Source organism: Notolepis coatsorum (assembly GCF_963971535.1).
Source record: "Notolepis coatsorum genome assembly, chromosome: 6".
Taxonomy (NCBI): Eukaryota; Metazoa; Chordata; class Actinopteri; order Aulopiformes; family Paralepididae; genus Notolepis; species Notolepis coatsorum.
The window spans coordinates 172,964,523-172,980,785 of NC_140170.1; the positions used below are offsets into that span (position 1 = coordinate 172,964,523).

At 46.2% G+C, this 16,263-nt stretch overlaps 1 protein-coding gene across 1 annotated transcript in view; it reads left to right on the forward strand.

Moving 5' to 3' along the window:
* LOC311229757 (protein dachsous-like) overlaps positions 1-16,263 on the forward strand; it is a gene marked incomplete at both ends in the record, with an annotated part of 78,713 nt that overhangs the window by 12,740 nt on the left and 49,710 nt on the right. Inside the window, 4 exons of the mRNA XM_084315832.1 lie at positions 1,114-1,921; positions 4,685-6,318; positions 6,718-6,913; positions 9,529-11,163. Of these exons, the coding sequence (XP_084171958.1) occupies positions 1,114-1,921; positions 4,685-6,318; positions 6,718-6,913; positions 9,529-11,163 (4,273 nt within the window). The remainder of the gene's footprint in view (positions 1-1,113; positions 1,922-4,684; positions 6,319-6,717; positions 6,914-9,528; positions 11,164-16,263) is intronic.

The window sequence follows — 16,263 nt, forward strand, 5'->3', positions numbered from 1 at the left end:
ACCGGAAAGCCTGTAGCCGGTACTTCCTGTACTTCTGTTTTCACACTTTAGGAGGCATATCTTTACCAGCCTAGGCACAACCCGCAAGTCTCTACGACAAGCGTTTCAAAAGATACAAAAGGGGGGCGTGGCCTAATGATCAATGGTACTCCCCTGAAGGGGGAGGAGCCGAACCATGGGGGCGTGGTCAACATAGACCAATGAAAGGATATCCCTACTGATTATGATGTCATAATAGAACATTCTAGAACATTTGTTTATGTATTCAACAATTCTCTCAGAATATCTCATTGTGCATCTCGAAACAGGTCTTTTCAGTCCTGTTCAGACAGATAGACTTTTTTTTATGACGCAAGGGGCAAGCCAATGCTTGTAGTTGGCAAAGAATTTAAATTATGTTTTATGTGCATTGTATGCCTGTACCTGTGCCTTTCATCCAAAAATGAAATACAAATATTTTTTTTTGATCCACTTTTTCTCCCATTTTCTATATTTTTCTCCCATCCCAATTTCGTATCATCCAATTCAACCCTCCCCTGTCACGAACGCTGTTTCTTGCCTCCCACAAGCCGGCTGCAATGTGGACTAAGTCATACATAGCACAAGTCCCCTCCGGTACTTGAGGTAACAGCAGTCGCATCTTTTCACCTGCGCAGCTCGATCTCTCAGTGGCGAGGAGTAACGTGTGGGAGGCTCACGCTGCCCCCGACACTTCCTGATTCTACTGCGCAAGCGCACAAACCGACCTGTAGGAGTCGCTGTCCACAACGCCCGATCCCCACCCATCAGTTTCCCACCCCCTAATACGGCCAATGTGTATTAGTATGAACGACCAGCTAAACTGAAAGCAATGTGGAGCGCTGGGCTCGAACAGGCGAGCCCAGCGTCTCCGTCATTCGTGGCGAGCGCCTTGCCCACTACGCCAAATACAAATATATAATTTTTTTTATAATTTTTTTTAAGACCTCGCTGAATAGATATCCACTCCAAATTCCACGTCAACTTTCTTTAAAAGATTTCTTGGCAATGCCTCAACCTTTTTGTGGATGATGTATAGGGGGGCCCTGACTAATCGTGTTGTTGTTTGTTTCTCTCTTGTTTCCTTTCTCCCAGACGGATGCTGTGCCAGTCGGGTGGAGATATGAATCTGAGGTGGGAGATGAGGCTGGTACTGTCGGCTGTCCTGCTGGTGTTCTGTGGCGCCTCGCCGAATCACATCCTGTACCGGCTGAACGAGGAGCAGCCGCACAACACCCTCATCGGCAGCCTGGCGGCGGACGAGAACCTGACCGATTCCGGCCACCTGTACAAACTGGTGGTGGGCTCCCGTTTCCTGCGGGTGGACGGCAAGACCGGAGACATCTACACCACCACGCTACCCATCGACCGCGAGAGACGGTGCCCCAATGTGTTCGAGGGCGAGTGTTTCCTGGAGTTCAAGGTGTCCATCACGGACATGATCAAGGGGATCAAGAGAGAGATTGAGGGCCGCATCGAGGTATTGGATGTCAATGACAACACGCCGCAGTTCTCCTCGGACATCCTCACCCTGTCGATCCCAGAGAACACACGCATCGGCGCTCTCTTCTCCATCCCCATGGCCCACGACAAGGACTCAGGCCTCAACGCGGTGGCCAACTACTGGCTGATCACCGGGCCGGACACGGACCAGCTCTTCAGCCTGCAGGTGGACGATGATATGGGCCAGAAGCTGCCGCAGCTCAGAGTCATAGGCACCCTGGACCGCGAGCGGAAGGACTCTTATGAACTGGTCATCGGCGTGGAGGACGGGGGGAACCCGCCGCGGGCCAGCAGCGCTCTGCTCAGAGTCACCGTCACGGACCAGAACAACAAGTTCGAGAGGAGCCACTATGAGGCTGAGCTGTCGGAGAACAGCCCGACCGGGCACTCTGTCCTGCAGGTGAGATGCACGTGTACACACACACACACACACACACACACACACACACACACACACACACACACACACACACACACACACACACACACACACAGACAACACACACACACACACACACACACACACACACACACACACACACACACACACACACACACACACACACACACACACACACACACACACACACACACACACACACACAGACAAACACACACCCAGACAAACACGTACACAGACAAACACACACACATACACAGACAAACACGCACACAGACAAACACACACCCAGACACACACACGTACAAACACACACACATACACAGACAAACAAACACACACACACACACACAGACAAACACACACACGTACACAGACAAACACACACGTACACACACACGCACACACACGTACACACAAACACACACACACACACACACACACACACACACAGACAAAACACACACACAGAGACACACACAAATGCTATCATAATGCAGAGAGAGGTAATATTGTCCTTTGTTTTACCACTTTGTGATCAAGGTATTTAAAACAGAAACATTTTAAACCATTGAATTACACACAGTATTATGTTTCTATACCACTAATTAGAAGGCGTTTAGACTGCAGCATGTGAGGGAGCTGGTAAACTACAGTAGCATGATAGTTCAAGAGCACTCAAGCCTCCCTCATAGCATGACAAGCAACCTTGTTTCATTAGGGGCCTCGTCTTCCCCCTGGGGCCTGGGCAATGATCCAGAACAATGGGGTTATGGTTAAAGAAACAAGTGAAGTCAAATCATAATCGCCACTGCCAATTGATTTCCCTTCTTTAAACACCAGATGTTACAGAACACAAGTTAATTATTGACAAGTTCCTAGAATTGCATATTGAGTTGCAGCATGTGAGCACAGCCGCCACTATGATTAGGCACAGCCATTGAGTTGGCTATTTTCCAGGGTCAATTTGAGGCAAGTGTCCAGGCATAAAATTGGTATAAATACTGTTAATCTCCTAGTCAACTATTAGTCGGCACAATCTAGTTATTTTCAATGGGTGTGTTGAGTATGCCCCCCCCCCCCCCCCCCCCCCCTCCTTCATAATCTTCCATGGGATGCAGCAGCAAACGAACAGTGGGAGTAAAAGTGGTCTAATTGAAGTCTTAAGCAGGTCAGGAGTGTCAATCAAGCATTTATGCTGCCTCAAAAGAGCCACTCTTCAAATGCACCCTACGTGAAATGATTTCTCTGGGTTTCCAGTGACAGATGTAATAGAATGAGTCACATATAGAGCAATAATACCAATAAACTCCATGGATAATCTCCTGACGGAGTCAGATTCAGTCACACATGGTGCGGTGGAGGGTTAGCTGGCCCCTATTTGAGGAAGTGATATAGTGCCATGTGATATATCCCCCAAGGTGTGTATGAGGACAAGTGATGCCATAAAATCACATTGCCAAGGTGAGTACTTGGCACGTCTGATGGCACGTGTGACACACATTATTGCAATTGGACCAAGGTTGTACTCAACATCTCGGGAGAATCGCAAGTTAACATGTAGTCTAACTTAAGTGCTGCACTTACATGACCTAGTAATTTCTATGACCCCACTTTAACACCTGCTGACCTGAGCTCATAGTCGCCACACTTCTGAAAGTAGCAGTACTGGTCTACATCACATCCAATGTACTATATACACAAGACTTATGATCATAACTCTTACATTAAGATGCTTGATGAATTCAGGCCCTGGACATATGATTGTATCATATTGATTAGTTGATTGATTGATTGATTGATTGGTATTCTGAGAAGACATGGTTGATAGTGTGTAATTCATTATTTAATCAATGCATTTGTGTCCTCAGTATATGAAGATGAATCTTGGCACACTTCCTAAGGAGGGCCAAGCAAATTGATTGTCACCGGTGTCTGTCACTCCTCCATCCTCTTCTAAGGGCATTTTGATAATGAGAGGAACATTAACACAATCACTCATCTGCCCATTAGATGCCAATGACGCATTTGACAATCACAGGATGTTTATATGGACATGGGGGTGTGCACTTAGTTTTCATAAGCCATTATGTAATATGCAGAGCATGAACTAAAAAAGAAAAAGAAATATCAATAAAGCAAAGCTTTGTAGTAATTATATGTATCATATATAACATAAATGACATATTATTACATAGTAATGCGTAGGGCTGTACCGAATGTCATTTTTTAACATTCGAAGCTTCTATTGAAGTATTCGAACGAAGCTTCGAATGTCTGTCGTCATATTTTATGACGTAATCCAAATATTTTTCTTCTTTTTTATATCTTCAAAGAAAATCCTCAATTTGAATAAAGGGGTTAATCTGATTAAATGAGTTTTTTTTTTTTATTAAATCAACTTTAATGAATATAACTCATCAATTTTGTCAACATAAATAATCCAATAAGGGCATGGTTGGTACGAAAGCGCAGAGTGCCAAGCGGATGCTACATTATTTATGATAAATGTTTTATAAAAAAATGTATGACTAGTCATATACTATAATAGTATAATACTATAATATTAGTGTAGCCTAATCATTATCTGCAACTGAAGAAAAACCCTATTGGTTTAAACAGAATGAATAGACACATTCGGTACAGCCCTAGTAATGGTGTTACTACACGCAATTAAGAAAATGTGTGTATACAGCAAACAAGCTTGGACCTTGTTTTATTTGTCCTGCTAATTCAAAACGTCTCCACTTGTCTGTCCTGCAGGTTAGAGCCAATGACAATGACACAGGCACCAACTGTGAGTTTGACTACAGCCTTCACGCGCCATCTGAGACTGGTCAGAGACTCCTCCGCATCGATAACTCGACAGGCATAATCTACGTCAAGGGCCTGGTGGACCGTGAGAAGGAGAACTTCCTCATATTCTCTGTGGTGGCCAACGGCTGTGGTCCCAAGAGCTCAAAGGTCACGGTGACCATCAAAATCAGGGACCAGAATGACAATGCACCAGCCATCAAGATTCGTGGATATGTCCTCGTCATACACCAGGACGGCGTGGCCAACATTTCAGAGGACATGCCCATCGGGACTCCTGTGGCTATGGTTGAGGTGTCGGACCGCGATGAGGGCGAGAACGCTGTAGTCACCTGTGTGGTGGCTGGCAACGTACCATTCCAGCTGCGACCCGTTAGCGAGTCGACCAATGTCCACCACCAGAGGGAGTATTTGCTGCAGACCACCACTTTGCTGGACTATGAGCGCGTCAAGGATTACAAGATAGAGATTGTTGCCGTGGACTCTGGTAACCCAGCCCTGTCCAGCACAAATTCCCTCAAAGTCCAGGTGACAGACATGAATGACAACATTCCCATCTTTTCCCCGACAATGCTGGAGGTGGACTTTGCTGAGGGTAACCAACCAGGTGACAAGGTTCGTTACGTGGTGGCGATGGATGCGGACAGCGGCACCAATGCTGAGCTGACCTATAGCATTATTGAAGCCTCAGCTACCAAGCTTTTTGAAATCGACCCCAACACTGGTGAAGTGCGCGTGAAGAACCTGCTGGATCGGGAAGACACAGAGCGCTATGAGTTCCATGTGGCAGCTGCAGACAAGGGTGTTCCCAGCAAGACGGGCACTGCCACAGTGGTGATCAATGTTCTTGACCGTAACGACAATGACCCCAAGTTTATGTTGAGTGGCTACAGCTTCTCTGTCTCAGAGAACATGGCTCCGCTCAACCCTGTTGGCGTTGTTACAGTCACTGATGCCGATAAAGGTGAGAATGCCAGGGTAAGGCTCTATGTCGAGCCGGACAATGGCAAGTTTGTCATCCAGAATGGCACTGGCACCATCCTGTCCAGTATCTCCTTTGACCGGGAAAAGGAGAGCACCTACACCTTCCGCCTCAAGGCTGTGGATGCCGGGGACCCACCCAGGTCTTCCTACGTAGGGGTGACCATCAACGTCTTAGATGAGAACGACAATGCCCCCTACGTAACCAAGCCGTCCAATTCCACCTACAAATTCCTACCACCTGTTACTGCTCCAGAAACCCGTGTGGAAGTAGTGGAGGCAGAAGACATAGATGCAGGGCCCAACGCTGAGCTTGTGTACAGCATCACTGGCGGCAACCCACATGGACTGTTCCACATCTCGCCTACCAGTGGGGAGATCACACTGGCTCATGAGTTCACCCGCAAACACAATGGCCTGCACCGCCTGGTTGTGAAGGTCACTGACAAGGGCAAACCCCCTCGCCACACCACCGCCCTGGTCCATATTTTTGTCAATGATACCATTGGCAACGTCAACCTCATAGAGTCCCTAGTAGGACACAGCCTTTACACTCCCCTGACAACAGACATTGCCGGCGACCCTAACTATGGGGTCCCACCGTCCTACTAATCACCCCAAAGTACCAGAAAATACCAGAAAATACCAGAAACTACCCCAAAATACCCCAAAGTATACCCCAAAATACCAGAAACTACCCCAAAATACCCCCAAATACCAGAAAATACCAGAAACTACCCCAAAATACCCCAAAGTATACCCCAAAATACCAGAAACTACCCCAAAATACCCCAAAATACCAGAAAATACCAGGAAATACCAGAAACTACCCCAAAATACCCCAAAGTATACCCCAAAATACCAGAAAATACCAGAAACTACCCCAAAATACCCCAAAATACCAGAAACTACCCCAAAATACCAGAAACTACCCCAAAATACCCCAAAGTATACCCCAAAATACCAGAAAATACCCCAAAATACCCCAAAGTATACCCCAGTGTCATGGGCACCCTGGACCGCGAGCGGAAGGACTCTTATGACCTGTACATCGGCGTGGAGGACGGGGGGAACCCACTGCTGGCCAGCAGCGCTCTGCTCAGAGTCACCGTCACGGACCAGAACGACAAGTTCGAGAGGAGCCACTATGAGGCTGAGCTGTCGGAGAACAGCCCGACCGGGCACTCTGTCCTGCAGGTGAGATGCACGTGTACACACACACACACACACACACACACACACACACCCAGACAAACACACACACAAACACACACACACACACACAGACAAACACACACCCAGACAAACACGTACACAGACAAACACACACACATACACAGACAAACACGCACACAGACAAACACACACCCAGACACACACACGTACAAACACACACACATACACAGACAAACAAACACACACACACACAGACAAACACACACACGTACACAGACAAACACACACGTACACACACACACACACGTACACACAAACACACACACACACGCACACACACAGACAAAACACACACACAGAGACACACACAAATGCTATCATAATGCAGAGAGAGGTAATATTGTCCTTTGTTTTACCACTTTGTGATCAAGGTATTTAAAACAGAAACATTTTAAACCATTGAATTACACACAGTATTATGTTTCTATACCACTAATTAGAAGGCGTTTAGACTGCAGCATGTGAGGGAGCTGGTAAACTAGCATGATAGTTCAAGAGCACTCAAGCCTCCCTCATAGCATGACAAGCAACCTTGTTTCATTAGGGGCCTCGTCTTCCCCCTGGGGCCTGGGCAATGATCCAGAACAATGGGGTTATGGTTAAAGAAACAAGTGAAGTCAAATCATAATCGCCACTGCCAATTGATTTCCCTTCTTTAAACACCAGATGTTACAGAACACAAGTTAATTATTGACAAGTTCCTAGAATTGCATATTGAGTTGCAGCATGTGAGCACAGCCGCCACTATGATTAGGCACAGCCATTGAGTTGGCTATTTTCCAGGGTCAATTTGAGGCAAATGTCCAGGCATAAAATTGGTATAAATACTGTTAATCTCCTAGTCAACTATTAGTCGGCACAATCTAGTTATTTTCAATGGGTGTGTTGAGTATGCCCCCCCCCCCCCCTCCTTCATAATCTTCCATGGGATGCAGCAGCAAACGAACAGTGGGAGTAAAAGTGGTCTAATTGAAGTCTTAAGCAGGTCAGGAGTGTCAATCAAGCATTTATGCTGCCTCAAAAGAGCCACTCTTCAAATGCACCCTACGTGAAATGATTTCTCTGGGTTTCCAGTGACAGATGTAATAGAATGAGTCACATATAGAGCAATAATACCAATAAGCTCCATGGATAATCTCCTGACGGAGTCAGATTCAGTCACACATGGTGCGGTGGAGGGTTAGCTGGCCCCTATTTGAGGAAGTGATATAGTGCCATGTGATATATCCCCCAAGGTGTGTATGAGGACAAGTGATGCCATAAAATCACATTGCCAAGGTGAGTACTTGGCACGTCTGATGGCACATGTGACACACATTATTGCAATTGGACCAAGGTTGTACTCAACATCTCGGAGAATCGCAAGTTAACATGTAGTCTAAGTGCTGCACTTACATGACCTAGTAATTTCTATGACCCCACTTTAACACCTGCTGACCTGAGCTCATAGTCGCCACACTTCTGAAAGTAGCAGTACTGGTCTACATCACATCCAATGTACTATATACACAAGACTTATGATCATAACTCTTACATTAAGATGCTTGATGAATTCAGGCCCTGGACATATGATTGTATCATATTGATTAGTTGATTGATTGATTGATTGGTATTCTGAGAAGACATGGTTGATAGTGTGTAATTCATTATTTAATCAATGCATTTGTGTCTTCAGTATATGAAGATGAATCTTGGCACACTTCCTAAGGAGGGCCAAGCAAATTGATTGTCACCAGTGTCTGTCACTCCTCCATCCTCTTCTAAGGGCATTTTGATAATGAGAGGAACATTAACACAATCACTCATCTGCCCATTAGATGCCAATGACGCATTTGACAATCACAGGATGTTTATATGGACATGGGGGTCTTGCACTTAGTTTTCATAAGCCATTATGTAATATGCAGAGCATGAACTAAAAAAGAAAAAAAAATATCAATAAAGCAAAGCTTTGTAGTAATTATATGTATCATATATAACATGAATGACATATTATTACATAGTAATGGGTAGGGCTGTACCGAATGTCATTTTTTAACATTCGAAGCTTCTATTGAAGTATTCGAACGAAGCTTTGAATGTCTGTCGTCATATTTTATGACGTAATCCAAATATTTTTTTTCTTTTTTATATCCTCACAAAAAAAATCCTCAATTTGAATAAAGGGATTAATCTGATTAAATTAGTATTTTTTTTTTATTAAATCAACTTTCTTTAATGAATATAACTCATCAATTTTGTCAACATAAATAATCCAATAAGGGCATGGTTGGTACGAAAGCGCCGAGTGCCAAGCGGATGCTACATTATTTATGATAAATGTTTTATAATCAAATGTATGACTAGTCATATACTATAATAGTATAATACTATAATATTAGTGTAGCCTAATCATTATCTGCAACTGTGAAGAAAAACCCCATTGGTTTAAACAGAATGAATAGACACATTCGGTACAGCCCTAGTAATGGTGTTACTACACGCAATTAAGAAAATGTGTGTATACAGCAAACAAGCTTGGACCTTGTTTTATTTGTCCTGCTAATTCAAAACGTCTCCACTTGTCTGTCCTGCAGGTTAGAGCCAATGACAATGACACAAGCACCAACTGTGAGTTTGACTACAGCCTTCACGCGCCATCTGAGACTGTTCAGAGACTCCTCCGCATCGATAACTCGACAGGCATAATCTACGTCAAGGGCCTGGTGGACCGTGAGAAGGAGAACTTGAAATTCCTCATATTCTCTGTGGTGGCCAAAGGCTGTGGTCCCAACTCCAAGAGCTCAAAGGTCACGGTGACCATCAAAATCAGGGACCAGAATGACAATGCACCAGCCATCGAGATTTGTGGATTTGGCCTCGTCATACACCAGGACGGCGTGGCCAACATTTCAGAGGACATGCCCATCGGGACTCCTGTGGCTATGGTTGAGGTGTCGGACCGCGATGAGGGCGAGAACGCTGTAGTCACCTGTGTGGTGGCTGGCAACGTACCATTCCAGCTGCGACCCGCTAGCGAGTCGGCCAATGACCACCGCAAGAGGAAGTATTTCCTGCAGACCACCACTTTGCTGGACTATGAGCGCGTCAAGGATTACAGGATCGAGATTGTTGCCGTGGACTCTGGTAACCCAGCCCTGTCCAGCACAAATTCCCTCAAAGTCCAGGTGACAGACATGAATGACAACATTCCCATCTTTTCCCCGACAATGCTGGAGGTGGACTTTGCTGAGGGTAACCAACCAGGTGACAAGGTTCGTTACGTGGTGGCGATGGATGCGGACAGCGGCACCAATGCTGAGCTGACCTATAGCATTATTGAAGCCTCAGCTACCAAGCTTTTTGAAATCGACCCCAACACTGGTGAAGTGCGCGTGAAGAACCTGCTGGATCGGGAAGACACAGAGCGCTATGAGTTCCATGTGGCAGCTGCAGACAAGGGTGTTCCCAGCAAGACGGGCACTGCCACAGTGGTGATCAATGTTCTTGACCGTAACGACAATGACCCCAAGTTTATGTTGAGTGGCTACAGCTTCTCTGTCTCAGAGAACATGGCTCCGCTCAACCCTGTTGGCGTTGTTACAGTCACTGATGCCGATAAAGGTGAGAATGCCAGGGTAAGGCTCTATGTCGAGCCGAACAATGGCAAGTTTGTCATCCAGAATGGCACTGGCACCATCCTGTCCAGTATCTCCTTTGACCGGGAAAAGGAGAGCACCTACACCTTCCGCCTCAAGGCTGTGGATGCCGGGGACCCACCCAGGTCTTCCTACGTAGGGGTGACCATCAACGTCTTAGATGAGAACGACAATGCCCCCTACGTAACCAAGCCGTCCAATTCCACCTACAAATTCCTACCACCTGTTACTGCTCCAGAAACCTGTGTGGAAGTAGTGGAGGCAGAAGACATAGATGCAGGGCCCAACGCTGAGCTTGTGTACAGCATCACTGGCGGCAACCCACATGGACTGTTCCACATCTCGCCTACCAGTGGGGAGATCACACTGGCTCATGAGTTCACCCGCAAACACAATGGCCTGCACCGCCTGGTTGTGAAGGTCACTGACAAGGGCAAACCCCCTCGCCACACCACCGCCCTGGTCCATATTTTTGTCAATGATACCATTGGCAACGTCAACCTCATAGAGTCCCTAGTAGGACACAGCCTTTACACTCCCCTGACAACAGACATTGCCGGCGACCCTAACTATGGGGTCCTACTAATCACCCCAAAGTACCAGAAAATACCAGAAACTACCCCAAAATACCCCAAAGTATACCCCAAAATACCAGAAACTACCCCAAAATACCAGAAAATACCAGAAAATACCAGAAAATACCCCAAAGTATACCCCAAAATACCATAAAATACCAGAAACTACCCCAAAATACCCCAAAGTATACCCCAAAATACCAGAAACTACCCCAAAATACCCCAAAATACCAGAAAATACCAGAAAATACCAGAAACTACCCCAAAATACCCCAAAGTATACCCCAAAATACCAGAAAATACCCCAAAATACCCCAAAGTATACCCCAAAATACCAGAAACTACCCCAAAATACCAGGAAATACCCCAAAATACCAGTAAATACCCCAAAATACCAGTAAATACCAGAAAATACCCCAAAATACCCCAAAGTATACCCCAAAATACCAGAAAATACCAGAAACTACCCCAAAATACCCCAAAGTATACCCCAAAATACCAGAAACTACCCCAAAATACCAGAAAATACCAGAAAATACCAGAAACTACCCCAAAATACCCCAAAGTATACCCCAAAATACCAGAAAATACCCCAAAATACCCCAAAGTATACCCCAAAATACCAGAAACTACCCCAAAATACCAGAAAATACCCCAAAATACCCCAAAGTATACCCCAAAATACCCCAAAGTATACCCCAAAATACCAGAAAATACCAGAAACTACCCCAAAGTATACCCCAAAATACCAGAAACTACCCCAAAATACCCCAAAATACCAGAAAATACCCCAAAATACCCCAAAATACCAGAAACTACCCCAAAATACCAGAAAATACCCCAAAATACCCCAAAGTATACCCCAAAATACCAGAAACTACCCCAAAATACCAGAAAATTTCTAGGAAGGGAAAACCACCTTGTGTCATCCTTTACTTTGATGAACAATTAGAAGATGTTAGAAGATTTTGTTGTGGGCAGGATGCTACATCTGTTTTAGGAGTGGATCGCACATTTAATTTGGGGGCTTGCTTCTTAACAGTGACTGTGTTCAAAAACCCAAAACTTTTTAAGAAAGAGACTGGAGAGCCACCATTATTCATTGGGCCACTGTATTTGCACTGGGACGGCAGCTTTGAGACTTACCATGATTTCTTTGCCCATTTGAAATCAAAGTTGTCGGTGGCATATTTAGCAACAGAAATAAATATCAGTGAGGACATAGTTATTGGATCCGATCAGGAACGGGCAATTTTAAAGGCCATAGAGTCTTTGTTTCCTGAAGCGAGTCATATTTTGTGTTCAAAACATATTCGGGATAATGTGAAACATTATCTAACACATAAAGTGGGAATGGATGCAAAAAAGAGAGCAGTACTTGAGAATAAGCTGTTCTATAATGCTAATTCTCTTACCTACTGTAAAAACGAGTATGACTTTTGTGAAAATGTACTTGAACTTGAAACATATATAGAATCAAATTGCCCAGAGTTCACTACATATTTCTCTAAGTTAATACCTACATTGAAAAAGAAAATAATGGAGACAAAGAACAGAAAGAAATGGATTCCTGATAATTGGACAAATAATAATTGTGAAGCAATGAATCATGTAATTAAGCTGGCTACTAATTGGAAACCACAAAAGTTACCAGATCTGATATTAAAACTCCAACAAATTTCTCAACTTCAAAATATAGATGTGCGCAGATGCCTTCATGGCCAAGGTAATTGTAACTGAGGGGTTACAAAACCCTGACTGTATTAAAGATTGTGATAGATTAAACCACTGCTAGTTATGTACTTTAATTACTGGCCAGACAGTACATCAAATATAGATGGTGAACACCCACAAGAACACGGCATTGACAAAGAAATAGTATTTGAGGGTATTTTATTATTATGCAACATTAGGTTACAGAATGAGAATTAGGGTCGCGCTTGTATGGCGAAGAATATGCGTAAAGTCAGTCAATAGCATGAGTCACTAAGAATAGCAGGAATCCTACGATGGGTCTAAGTTGACACCACCTGTCGTACAATAGCAACTATATAAGGCAACGCTGATACCGCCTGGAGACAATGGGTTCCCTCCGGGGGTGTAAGGCCTGGAGGGTAGAGGAATGTTCGGATACTCCGTCTGATTCAATGAAGAATAAAGAGACTCCAGGTACAGGAGTCGGTCCTTGTAAATCCCACGATCAGCAGCAAAGCAATAGTTGTAATCCAAATGCTCGATAGCACTGATGACAGCTAGCCAGCCTCCGTCCACGAGGCCAGCCCGAGTTGTAATCCTCACGAGGTTGAATCCCAAACGATAGTGGAAATCAACGATGCTCTTCTCCGGGTAACACGTTCCAAATCAATATAATCCAACCAGTAATGGTTCTGCAATCACCGACGTTGGTTCTCCTGTGCACATGTCCAACGGTTCTCCGACTAGGACTCCTCGGGTGTGGGCAACGTATTTAGGCCACACACCCTGGCTAAGTACACTAGCTAAAAACACGACGAACCGCTGGGTAATGCTACACATGAACGAACTGTGGCCGCACGATATACAATAAATGAACGACTATTTACTTCACATTAGATTAGGTCGAACTTGACGTTACTACATTAAACTCTGACACTTTACTATTCTATTCACACATATTCTGAACGCACGAGTTGCTCACTTCACCACGATGAACTACGTTGGCTTGTTTAGATGGACAAGCAGGTGCTCTGGGTAAGGTGGGGTAAGGTGGGGTAAGGTACTGCTGCGCGCATCTTGCGCTGTATATATACTTAAGTGTCGATCTAGTCCCAAACCGCAGTCTTTGTCTGGTATCAATACGCTGTCTCCGGGCATGTTCTGACATGCCTGAACTTGTCTTTGAACCTGGCATTGGGGGCCTGCGAGGTGGCGCCTAGGGGCGCTGTCCAATAAGGAGAGCGAATATTACTCTGGTTTGAACGCAGGTAAAGGGATATTCCGTGTATATATAAATAATATACAAAGTATATCAAACAATAAAGGTAGATTCTCAGTTTAATCTGGCCCTTCACAACAGCCGCCTCCTAATTAGTCTGCACGTAATTAGTTAAGGGGAGACAGATTAATAGTCCAGTCAACTGCTCAATGTCTGTTGTGGGGAGTAGGGCAATCTACAAAGTCAGTGGGTCATGATCGTCATCAGGGGAGTCAGGGAGCCTCGGCAACTCTATCAGCCTCGCCACGGGTCGGGTGTAGGTCCGCCCCTGGACAATAACTTCTGCCGTTCTGACCTTTCCGTCGGCACCAGTGATCACTTTGCTTACGCGGCCGGCCGGCCACATAGCTCGGGGTAGTGACTGGTCTATGATCATAACGACTGTGTCCACTTGTAAGTTGTCTCTGTCCTTTACCCATTTCTGACGGGTTTGGAGAGACGGTAGGTAGTGGAGGAGGAAACTGTTCCAAAACTTGTCAGCCAATATTTGACTGTACCTCCACATTCTTTGGCCGTTCGCTTCTTCAGGTCTGTACACCGTCTGTGGAAGCGCAGGGTCCAGCCGCCCCATCAAGAGAGTGTTGGGGGTGACTGGGTCGACATCTGCTACATCACTTGAGACGTACTCGAGGGCGTTGTGCTCGCCACTTGCGACAGTCTAGACAAGTCCGCTGGAAGCGACGTACTGCTTCTCTTCCTTGCAGTATCCAATAACAACGTCGGATCTCAGCGAAGACTCTCTGCCCCAGCGTGGTCCACATCCTCGTCGTATTTCTTTATGATGAGCTCAGTGACCTTGTGTCGGCTGTTGAGGACTATAGGAAACTTGACGTCATCCGTTAAGTCCGGGGCCCGTCTCAGACGACCACCCACCCTGATGAGGCCATGGGTGTCGCGCTCAGGGGCCAAGTGGAGCAGTCTGCTGTCTGAAGGGATTGGCTTTGTTCCCTGCAGGCAGTCTAGCTCGTCGGGGAACGAGTCTCTTTGGGCTCGCTGTAGCAGAAGGAGTTCTGCCTCTGCATAGTTCGATGCGTCAATGTCTGTAGTGGGGGGAACCTCAGGGTGGTGCCACAGGAATGTTTTTAGCTGCGCACTCTCAAAGGTGAGGCAGTCGTCTATGTTAGGGTCAGTGGGGACTGGGATGTGCGTCAACCCACAGAACATAGATTTCTTGATCTCTGCCTCCTCTTGACTAGCCTCCCGTGGGGTGGGGGTAGGCCACTCCTCCTCCGGGAGCTTGAGGAACTCAGGACCGTCACTATAGATATTGGGACGTGTGAGGTCATCTAGGGACATCCCCCGTGTGATGACATCGGCTGGGTTCTGTTTCGTGTCCACGTACCTCCAGCACGCTGATCCTACCAGGTCTTGAATCAATGTGATTCTGACTCCCACGAAGACCTTGTATCTACAAGAATCAGACTGGATCCATGTGAGTACGGTCATGGAGTCTGACCACAAGATTGTTCTTTGCACCGGGATGGTGAGTTCACGTTGGATTAACGTGGCGAGTTGCGCGCCTACCAGAGCTGCGCAGAGCTCTAGACGCGGGATCGATTGTTGCTTGCGGGGGGCTATCCTTGAGCGAGCCAGGATGAAGGCTGTATGTATTTCTCCTCCCTCCTCTCGGGCCCGCAAGTAGGCCACCGAACCGTAGGCCACTTCCGAGGCGTCACTGAAGACGTGCAGGTCCATCTGGCACGTCTCCAGCCGCACTGTGGGTGGGAAGTAGCTCCGGCGTATGTTCACATTTTGGAGCGAGCTGAGTTCTCTCTCCCACTCTCTCCAGGTGGAAGCTAGGTGGTCGGGTATGGGGTCGTCCCAGCCCTGTTCCTTGTCCCACAGCTCTCGTACAATCATTTTCGCCCGGGTGGTGTAAGGTAGGATACACCCCAGCGGGTCGTATTGACTTGCGAGTGTTCTGTATACGCTCCGTCTGGTGGTCGGTAGAGGGGTCGACCTTCCCTGCTCCGGGGTCAGGGGTGTGTATTTGTAATGGAGCGAGTGTTTTGAATCGCCAGACTAGGCCCAATGTCATTTCCTGTGCTTCACCTGGGGTGGTCGCCATCCAGGTCTCGCTGCTTGCTGCCTTTGTCTCTGGGGAGAGGCTGCGAAGTACTTGAG